General features: G+C 36.6%; 1 protein-coding gene across 1 annotated transcript; it reads left to right on the top strand.

Annotated features, from left to right (window-relative positions):
* On the top strand, positions 1–9092 carry EMC7 (ER membrane protein complex subunit 7). The gene is made up of 5 exons (XM_087746603.1): positions 1–293; positions 3389–3508; positions 5555–5693; positions 6245–6325; positions 8435–9092. Exons 1-5 carry the CDS (start codon positions 58–60, stop codon positions 8585–8587), a joined length of 729 nt encoding a protein of 242 aa, XP_087602729.1. The 5' UTR covers positions 1–57; the 3' UTR covers positions 8588–9092.
* Positions 9093–11062: the final 1970 nt, after the last annotated feature.

The following is an 11062-nucleotide window of genomic DNA, read 5'->3' on the forward strand; positions in this document are numbered from 1 at the left end:
CCGGCTCTCGGCGCATGCGCGAAGGCGACGGCCCCGTCCCGCGAAGGCGGCGGCGCGATGGCGGCGCGGAGCGGGGTCCTGTGGCTGCTGCTGCTCTGGCTTTCTGCGTCCTCGCTGCCCGATGGCGCCCGTGGCTCGGAGGCGGTTGGGACAGCGGAGTCGCCGGGCGGCGCCGGCCCCGGGGAGCGGTTTAAGATCGAGGGCCGGGCCGTGGTGCCCGGGGTGAAGCCGCAGGACTGGATCGCGGGGGCCCGGGTGCTGGTGGACGGGGAGGAGCACGTCGGCTTCCTGAAGTGAGCGGCGGGCGGGGCGGGGGGCTTGGTCCCGGCGGGGAAGTAAGCGTCCCTCACCGGGCTTGGGCCGCCGTCGCCCTGTGCCGCGGGCGGCGCTCGGAGGCAGCCTGCGCGCCCCTGGCAGGGCTGGCCTCCCGGCCGCGGCCGTAAGATGGCGGCCAGCTGTGGCAGAGCAGCGCAGCTCCCGGCAAGTCAGCGGCCTTGTCCCAGTTCGCAGCGCGCAGCTGTGATGAACGTCCCGCGTCCGACCGTGGCCTTGCTGGTGCACTTGCACCTTACCCTGTAAGGCGTTAGAAACGGCCAGGCCTGTAGCGGGAGCCTGCAGTGCTGTAGGTAGCGTTGTTCTCAGCCTCCTACGGGTGTAACCACATTGATGACTAAGGCTGCTGGCTTTTTAGCGATGAAAAAATTGCAACTGAGTTTTAATTAAAAAAAACAACCAAACAAACACGTTTGCATTGAATTCTGGAGTACAGTGTGTGTTCTAAGCTTTTGTGGGTGCAAATCCTGTCGCTTCTTTTTTAAGAATCTCTCCTTAGCTAAGAATTTACCCATTCTGGAGAAATGTATGTTTGTGGCACAGAAGGTTACAGTTGTAGTTATCTATTACAGTACCTGTGAAAAGCTGTTTCACTGTAACAGTGAAAGCCATTTCAAGGGACATGGCTTTATTCCTTCACACAAGATCATGCAAACGAGTTTGGAAGCAGTAAAGAATCACATTAGCTTATTCAGTCGCCGGTGGTAGCGGGTGTATTCAGGTCAGCAAAGGATTTAGAGATATTAAGACATAGAAAATGTCCTCAGAATTAAGAATTGAACTAATTTCATAGTTTCTAGAGTAGAAGCTAATTCTAAAGCCCTTTTTCTTATTTTTAATACAGTATAATACATTGCTTTTAAAATTATGTATTAAAATGAGAAAGTTTATATGGAATTAAGATACACTATCTCATAAATACCAATAATTTTTAATTATTCCCTCTGCAGTAAAAGTTGAACTGAACTTTGACTCTGGGAACTGTTGATAGGTTAACACAACAGATTTTACTCTGCAAAACTTGCAGAATCTTGTCAGTGTAGCACCTGATAAGCCAGTACAACCAAGTTGTGGGAACCTGACATCATATTTAGGAGCTGATTTAATAAATACCATGGAGTTGGTAAGTTTCCAAATGCTTGCTTGGAACTGGAGTTGTCTGAAATATGAGGAAATAGTCTTAGCTAAGAGCATACCATATTTATGACACTGTAACCTAGATATCAAGCTCTATTGATTACATTAATTTGCTTTACATCACTTTATAGATGTATCAAATTATATTGATATAACTTAAAGACAAACAATTAACATTGTAGAGGTTATTCAGTTTGATAACCATTTTTGTAGATGTTGCGCTACCATAAGCATGGTACATTTTAGCAATAATGCTTTAATGTTGGTTGGGATTTTTTTTGTCACTTTTAATGAGCACGGTACTGGATGACAGTATAATTTTAGTAAAAACTGTGTTAGAAGAAAGAACAGTTTTCTTAAATAACAGTGGTATTTCAGGCTCAGTAGAAAGATCCTTCGCTTTCAGTGACAGATTTAAATGTATTTGGTATATCAGAAGATATATTTGTCACCATCTCTCAGGCAGGTTTTGATTATATGTTACATGGATGTCATTTCAGTTATCAAAAAGAGGAAAATACTTGACATAGCAAAGCTGCTTTTTCTAGTATTTCAAGAGTCATTCTCTAGTACAAGCATTTTTATAAATCTGATTAGTTTCCCCACTGTAATAAAAATGAAACTTTTTTTTCTTCTAAAAAGGCAGTATGGGATACCAGTATATGAAGAGAGAATTTGCTTTGTCATATAAATAAATCTTTAGAAAAAACTATAATTGAACTTCATCAAAATAATACTGTAAAGAATGAAAAATTAAAAGGAAATTCCTAGGGAAACAGCCTTACAGCAGTTGCAATATAAGATACTGTAAGCATTCTTAGGGGTTCAAATCATCACATAAAGTGTGAAACCCACCTACACAGTACTGTTTATATGCTTCTGTCTTCATGGTGGGAAGGTCCTTAAGTGATGTATGTCTTTGAAAGAGAGAACTTGTGTGAAGGGCATAACGACAAAATTCTTTTTGAGGGTTCACTTTGAAGAGGGTTCATTTATTTGTTTTCCTGATGCAAGTTTCTAATGTATCAGGTTTTACTACTTTTTTTTTTTCCCCCTTTCAGTCACTTTTTTTGTCTTAAATTTGGGTCTTATTTTTAGGAGAGCTATCTTTTATATTAATTTCAAAAAGGGTAGAGAACACTTAAGTTTTTCTTCCTGGAAACCTCTGGAAGCATGTAGGAGGAAAACGACAAGCTTCTGTACTTTAGTTTAATGGCAATTGGTGCTGAAGCTTTCAAGTATTCTTTTACTAATATTTTCACCGAATATTGAAGTTTCATATTTTAAAATAAAAGCAGTCTGTCTAAAAATCCATTCTGTGTATATGTTCAGAGCTCTTAGCTTCCTTATTGTTGTGATAGAGCTTTCCAGCGTGGGCTAGTCCTAAAGGGAGCAATTAAAAGTAAAAACCTCTATTTTGCAATAAAGGCACAAACAGCAATTTTTTTGTGCGTTGCAAGTCACCTCTAATATCTACCCACGCTATGTAGGATGTCAGGTTTTTGTTTTTTTTGCTTCCAGCAGAAGTACTGAAGCAAAGTAAACTTCACGGTATGTATTTTGGACGGAGGAAGGAAGGGGTAAGTTGATTCTGCCATCATTTGAGTACATGAAATCTAGCCATTTCAAATCTTACTTGGGCTGTTAAACTATTCCTCCAACAAGACAATAGCTTGAGGGCATCAGAGAGTCTTGAACGTAACTGGTAATTTCTGCTACTGTGGTGACACACATTGATGACCTTAAGGGGCTTGATATTATGAGTGCTGAATGATTGAAATTTTCCTTTTGGTCATTGTTATATTAAGATGTATAATATAAAATGATACTATTACAGTTTCTTCTTTAAAAAAAATAAAGCACCCTCTCTTGTGTACTGCAGCATATTGAAATGTAGTGGAATTTACTGTTTTTTCAGGACAGATGGAAGTTTTGTGGTTCATGATGTACCTTCGGGATCTTATGTAGTGGAAGTTATATCCCCTGCTCATAAATTTGAGCCCGTGCGAGTTGACATAACTTCAAAAGGCAAAATGAGGTGAGCCTTTCGTGATTTGCTTCTGCATTGATCTATTGAGTATGCCTGACAGCACAGTATAAGGAGTAATGTAAACAGTACTGTAGATCTGATGTTCCAATCCAGATCATGTGTTTCAGCTTCTTTTAACATCACTTCTAGGAGCACATTTCTTAAAATCCAAAGTCTTGATTTCTTTTTTTCCTTTCATATATATGGCCTTAAATAAGAGGAAATGGATAAAGAGAGTCCTTCTAGTTGTTTACTTTTGTTATTTTCTTATGCAGCTATCCTGAAATAAAATCTAGACATAAATCATTTACCTGCTTTATCTTTTGCCAATACCTTCCCCCGCCCCCCCCTTCCCTCTTTCCTTTCTTTTTTGGTGAATGTTCTGTCAAGACTTGGTACAATGAAATTCTAACTCTAAATTCTAAAATATTTCTTTTACACCTCCATAAGATACTCCTTACAGTTACTGGCAAATGCTAGTAGTTGCCAGCCTGCAGTATTTCTGTAGCATCGTTAGCTTTTTTTATGTTATGGCCAGATACGTTATCCCTAACAACTATAATTGTACATGCGTAACTGCACACTATTCAGTAGGTAATACAGAAAAATGGCTTTCCTATCTAATAAGGTGATTTTTGTTTAAGTGAACATGTTTGTAGTTCATTTTTCTTTGTACAGGCACACATGTAGTATCTTAACTTCAAGTTTGTCTTTTACAGTATCTTATAAAAGATGCCATTACATTTTAGGAGTACAAACATCAATATAAACACTGCAGCAGTATTTTTCGGGGAGGCTGAAAATTGAAATCTCAAACTGAAAACAGTGTAAACAGTCTGTTTATAATATAATAGCACAAGTTGTGCTTAGATTTTTTTCCAAACTTTATGAAATTTTTATTTTTGTACTTTATTAGGCAGTATCTCATTGGCAATAATTAATACGTAATAAATATGGAAGGAACTCGGTGAAATAGACACAATAGTGTGTATAACCTCTCACTTAGCAGTGTTTTGGTATCTGAGGACTAGAGGTAACAAATTTGACATTAAGTAAATTGCTAGGATATGTCTGCAGAGCAAAGTACCAGTAGGCTTGACATCTCTACCAGTCAAACAGGTAGAAACTATAATGAGGAATACAGTTGGGAGATGCATGAAAAAATTTGATACACGGTGAAAATGTCAACTGGATTTTTCTAAGGGAAATTCTGCCTTAAAAAAAAATACTGAAATTCTTAGAAAGAGGAAACAGCATGTGGCTAACGGATATGTTTGATAAGATCTACTTGAAAATCTCCAAAGCTTTTGAAGAAAATGTGTAGTCATAAGGTAGGAGGGAAAGACATTCTATGGATGAATATTTGGTGAAAAATTCAGAAGGAATAAATGATTTGTCTTGTAATGGGCAGAAGTCATCCTTGGAGTTGGCACAAGGCGGGTAAATATTCATAAATCATGAAAAACGGGGGAAGAGTGACAAAGTTAGATGATAGTACCAAGTAATTATCTAAATACTAGGCCTAAGTGAAGAATACTAGTGAAGAACTATGGAAAAACCTTATAAAGTAAGAAAGACTGAGATTCAGTATTGATAAATGCAAAGTAATGCACTTACGGAAAAGGTAGTATTAACTTCATATATAAATAATTGTTGTCCCAAGCAAACTCTGTTTAAGCTACACTACACTGTTCAAAGCTGTACCTTCTTTTTAAACATTGTAGTTTTTCTTGCTTGTTACCAAGGTGAGAAAAAATGTTTTGCAGGAGTCACATTTGAGCAAATAGTTCTGATGTTTCTGATCTGCAGGTCTGTTTTCCATATCAAGTTTTTCAGCATGCTTAATAGCTAGCCTGGAAAAAAGGTAAAGTATCATTTGATTCCCTAAGTATGCTGCTGAGAGAAATTAGCTTCTGAAAAGTGAAGCCTTACACTGCCTAGCAGACAGTTTTGTTTGTAGTCTATTATTAAAACTTTGTTTGGAGTATTATTAATTTTTTTGTTGTTGTTAAAGATTGTATTTATGTTTTTAACTATTTACATTTTGCTTATTAGAGCAAGATATGTGAATTACATCAAAACCTCTGAAGTTGTCAGGCTGCCATACCCACTCCAGATGAAGTCTTCTGGACCTCCTTCATACTTTATAAAGAGAGAATCTTGGGGATGGACAGATTTCCTCATGAACCCTATGGTACGTACAAGCAACACACAAAGGTTAAAAGTATGCTAAGGATCCAAATATAGCTATTCTTCAGCATACTGAGAATAGAATAATTGAGAAAAGATGTGCACACTTTGCTCTTCTGAGAGGGTTGTTTTATTTCTTTGGTTTTTACTTGTTTACAAATAGAAAGTTTTTCTATGACTTCTCCTCCCCTATATAGCCACTCGGTTAATGTATGTCCTCTGAAAATAGCCCATAGTCTGGTTCCTTTGTTCCTTTGAACAACATGTTGTTGTCAAGTAGTGTGGAGATCAACATGTTGCAAGATTATAATTCTAACAGTTGAAAGAGATAACAAGCATTTACTTTAATGGTCCAACTTTGAAATCTGTTGCTTAAAACATAATACTTCCCTATCAGGTTTCTTTCCTGACAAGTGGATTACTGTTACTGGGTGACTGACTCAGAATGTAGTAGTTCTAGAATCTGGCTGTTTAGCTAAAAGCTTTATGTCAGTATGTCTAAAAATGTCTGGAACACCAAATAAGCTGAAGAAATATTTGCTGTTTTCTGTGTAGGTGATGATGATGGTTCTTCCATTACTGATATTTGTGCTTTTGCCTAAAGTTGTCAACACCAGCGATCCTGATATGAGACGAGTAAGTATGTTCAATTGATGCAGACACAGAGAACAAAGGTAATGAGATTTTAAGGTACAGAAAAGTAATAAAAACAAAACTGGACTTTCGAAGAAGTCTTAGTGGGCATCGTTTATTCAGTTAATACAGTGTTGCTGTTCTAACAATTAATTGTAACATTTCCAACTCATGAATTTGCTGTTGAGCAGCACAACACAGAATTAAATTGTTTGGCACAGCTTTGAAAGTATTACAGTATGACTGGTGTTTTCCAGAGTTTCTTTAGAGTGATAAATATAATTTCTCAAAGGCTCTTTTTTCTATAAATTTCTAATGTATTTCTGCACTATGTTTAAATCTAGCACTTCATTTTTAGATATCATTTAATAAGTGTCAAGTGTGTGGAGTATAACGTGGGGTTCTCTTATCCATCAGCCTAAAACACATAGTTTACAAGACTGTTAAATCCAGATGTCACAACAGTGTATATGATATGGAGTCTTAATGTAGTCATTAAATTATCTGATTTATTGTCCTTTCATCATGCAAAATGCCGAATAGCAGAAGGCTAGGACAAAATGGAGATTCAAGGTGTTTGCTAAATCTTTTCTTATTTTTAGAAATATGCCTTGTCTGTCTTGGGTGGCGGCTTTTTGAGGGTTTGGTTGATTTAAACCCCTTTTTCTCTAAATGACCACTGTCTTCAGTAGTACTTTATAGGTGACTGAGTCTTTTTTTTTTTTTAAAGTAATACCTATAAAAAGCATATCAGAGCTATGTAATGCTCTTTTGGCTTTAATTTTGATTAAAAACAGGATATGAAGATATGTTAGATATTCATGGCATGTGCTTCAAACCAAGCTGAACTTTGGAAGTTGAATTTTAAAAAGATCACTTAATCCTTACTTTTCTCACTGATCTGACACTGCTTACAGACAGGCTGTTTTGATGGTAGACCATCAGAACTTCTGATGATTTAGTTCTTATTAGCTGACTAATACGACCTGTTAAGGAGAAATTTTAAATTGAAGGAATCTTGCTTGTAATTTAAATTATCTTTAAAGAACAGGAGAAGGTAGTTTTTAAGAACTCAATTGTAATGGCATTCTCTAGATGAGAATGTATTAAATTCTTAAGTGTATAGCCAGCTTTAGTTTGCTTGTTGAGGGTATGGAGCTTGTATTACATTTTTCAAGTTAGCTTGTTTTTAATTTGGGGAATCAGCACAGTACTAGTTTGTGGAGAAAGTTAATGAATTAGTAACTGTGCTTGTTGTAGAGGCATTAAGTACAGGCATAGTATAGATGCAATAGTAACAAAGGCTGCCATAACAGCTTTTGCTTCATTTGTACCTTAAAAACAGTTAAAGCTGTATCATTCTGAATAGTAACTAGAAGAGCAAGGTGACGATTGGCAATTACTATAAGCATTATCACATTGCGGATGTGCAGTTCAGCTGCTGTGTGCATTAAAAGTACTTCAGGGTTTGTTTGTTTTAAACAGTACTAATTTGTGTCATAGAGCCAGTATGCTAAACTCTAAAGCTACATTAAGCTTAGCTGGATATATGGTCTCATATTAAAATCCTTCCTCTCATGAAACAAAGAAAGCTTAGCTGCTATACTCTAATAGCTTGATGTTACAAAGTAGGGCAATAAAAATACCTAATCCCTTGAAACAGCTTCAAAAATGTGTTAGATTTAGCATAAATAATACTAATTTGAAAACACAAAAGTATGTGAAATCTCTGTGAACACAGTTCTGAAAATCTAAACAAAAGCTCGAAGTTTAAAATGGAGGAAAGTAATGCTTAAAATAAGTAATGGCAATTTTTTCTTTTAGATTTTTTTTTTTTTTTAATCTGGTGGTTGCCCTGTAAGGCTGCTTAAGACATGGTTACCTTTTTCCATACACCAGTGCTTTTAGTTTTGGGGTTTTATGTTTCTGTGTGTAGCTGGGCATTTGGCTGTGGTTGCATAAAAATGTAGCAATATGTACCCTGGAAGACTACAAATAGTAAAACAGTATTTGGGAAAATCTGACATCTTCCTGATATGATCTTACAACTGATGCCTTAGAAACAGCCAGAATTGTTACGAGCTATTAAGGTTATCTAATCTTTGCATGCAGGAAATGGAGCAGTCAATGAACATGCTGAATTCCAACCACGAGCTGCCAGATGTCTCTGAATTCATGACAAGACTTTTCTCTTCAAAATCTTCCAGCAAGTCGGGTAGTAGCAGCAGTAAAGCAGGGAAAAGTAGTTCTGGAAAAAGGAGGTAGTTAAGTCTTCCTCCTAAGCCTGAGTTTGCACAACTGTTTGTTTTGTGGTATCATGTTTATTTGTCTTGAAAGATCAAAAAGCCACTACTGTAAACTTTAATCAGACACAAAGTATGGTATGCTACAACTGTGGTGTGTAGCTTTTTTTAGTCTATATAAGCTGTTTTGTACTTGACAGTAAGCAAAAGAGGACATGGCTTCAATACTGTATCTGTATAAAGTTATTAATGATACTGAATTAACTATATTGTTCTGTAGAGAATTATTATAAATTATATGATGTGCTAAACAGTAACAAATGTCTTAATCATAAGACAGTGTACAAAAAAATTTTCAAAGATAATAGAAGTGGAGTTCAGTCTTAAGATGGCTTTAATGTTTTATACTTGCTGTTTGCTCTGAAGTGAACAAATCCTCCTTTCAAAATTGAGTTGTGGGTTTACTGAGTAAGAAATTTGCTGTATCAGCTTGTCATACGTGTTACATATAAAATGATTTTGGTTTACATTGTTTGCTGTCTGTACGCTTTAGTTTAAGGACTTTCCACTTTTTATTGCCCAATTTTATTCTGATCGACTGTCTGCTAAAACCTCTTTGGTGGGGGGAAAAAGCAAAGCATCCTGTATCAGAAAGTCTTCTAAGCTCTGTCAAGTTAATTTTGAATCCAAGGTATCTATATAACATGATGAACATTTATCTTGGATCTGTCCTTTCTAAATCACATGCATCAATTCTGCAACACTTGTGGTTTTCACTGTTTTCTGTGTGCTGTGCATTCATCTTATCAGTGGTATGATTTGAGGCCAAATACAGAACAAAATTTTTAAAATGAAAGAAAACACCTAAAAGTATAGTAGGAAGGTAAATCCCACTCATCTTTTAAATAATGTTCCAAAGTATATGGCTGTCTCAAGGTATGCTAAGTCACTGGCAAAACTTTGTTCTTTGAGCATGCCTGTGTGTCTGTACTGCAGTATCTTTTCAAGCCACCCAGTAACTTAAGAGAAAAATTGAAAAAAACTATTGCTTTCCACTAGATGAACATTTGCAAATTAAAATGACAGCAATATCTGCCAAACCCCATTAGCTAATGTCTGTAAATCTTCCTTTTTTCTTTTTTTTTTTTTTTTTTAGCTAGCATAAATGCTGTTCTTTTCCATTTTTACAATTGCTAGCTTCTTAGGTAACAATATCCATGCAGTATGGGTAATGGATAACTGATTCCAGAAATGGTATTTAACATTCACCTAAAGTACACCTGAAGCAAAATCAATTCTAATGCATTTATTTGTTACACCAAACACTTAGGAGGGCTATAAATTGTTTTAGAACACATACTTAGAAGTATGCTGTGAATCATAAAAGCTGCAAAAGACTACTTGCTCATAGGATTAAGTGAGCTTTTAAGATGTTGGAGAAGAAATAAACCAATTTTTTTGGACAATGAAAGATTTTGGTTTTTGCAAAGTAAGCTGCACATTTTTGGTCTTGTTTTTGTTTTGCTTGAATGGCCTTTTTGTTTTGTATATTAAGTAAAATATATCCAATAGGGACAAGAGGATATTTGGATATTCTTGCTGGAAGGATTTACTGAAATGAGTGTCATGTTGCCTTTGTTTAAAAAAAAAACAAACACAAACCAACCAACCAAACTAAAAAACCCACCCGAAAGCCTCAAAAAAATCCTCTTTCAGCAGCATCAGCATCTTACTGAAAAATTCATAGCAAAATCAGGGAGCAGTTCTTTGAAGATGGAGCAATTAGCTTTGTTACTGTGCTGTCCTGGAAAGTACAAGCCACGAGTTACTTTTGTTTAACAGTAATTGGAATGACAATTAAATTGCATTAACTTGTTTTAATCACAGTTTGTTTGGTAATTAATCATACTGATGCATTTTTCCTTGTTACAAAGGTAAGAACAGCTCTATTTCTGCCTTCTTTCATTGTGTCTGTTCACGGTCTTGATCTGTCTTTAAGGGAGAATGGAGAATTCAGGCCATGAAAAGATGAAAGTCTTTGTTAAGAGTTCAGAGTAAAAAAATTGACAGGAATTGTAAGGATCCAAATAAAACTTTGGAAGGAGCATGTGGAATATTCAACACTTCTCTTTTTCGTAGAACTGATAGCAAGGTCCAGGCAATTTCTTTGTGCATCAGGATCAGGTGCAGTGTACCACTCCTCTACCTTCCTCAACAGAAAACTCTGTCCCACCCTCAGAAGCCGGTTACCTGAACAATCCAAGCCCAAAAACCTTGTTACCTAATGTTATTCTCTTAATCGTGTATGTTACTGCTCTCCTTTTCAGACACCTTTGTGATAAAGTGATTTGTATAAGTGTATTGGTCTGCTGCTGAACTAATGCTAGTTACAATGGTAGCAACTTTTTTTTTTTTTTTTTAAATTTGGAGCTGGAATCTGTGTGTCCTGGAGAAAAGAGGTTCCAGCCAGAGTGCCCTGGTCATTTGAAGTCACTTG

Source organism: Nipponia nippon, unplaced genomic scaffold (genome assembly GCF_047370975.1).
Source record: "Nipponia nippon isolate SJK-2023a ecotype South Korea unplaced genomic scaffold, ASM4737097v1 scaffold_10, whole genome shotgun sequence".
Taxonomy (NCBI): domain Eukaryota; kingdom Metazoa; phylum Chordata; class Aves; order Pelecaniformes; family Threskiornithidae; genus Nipponia; species Nipponia nippon.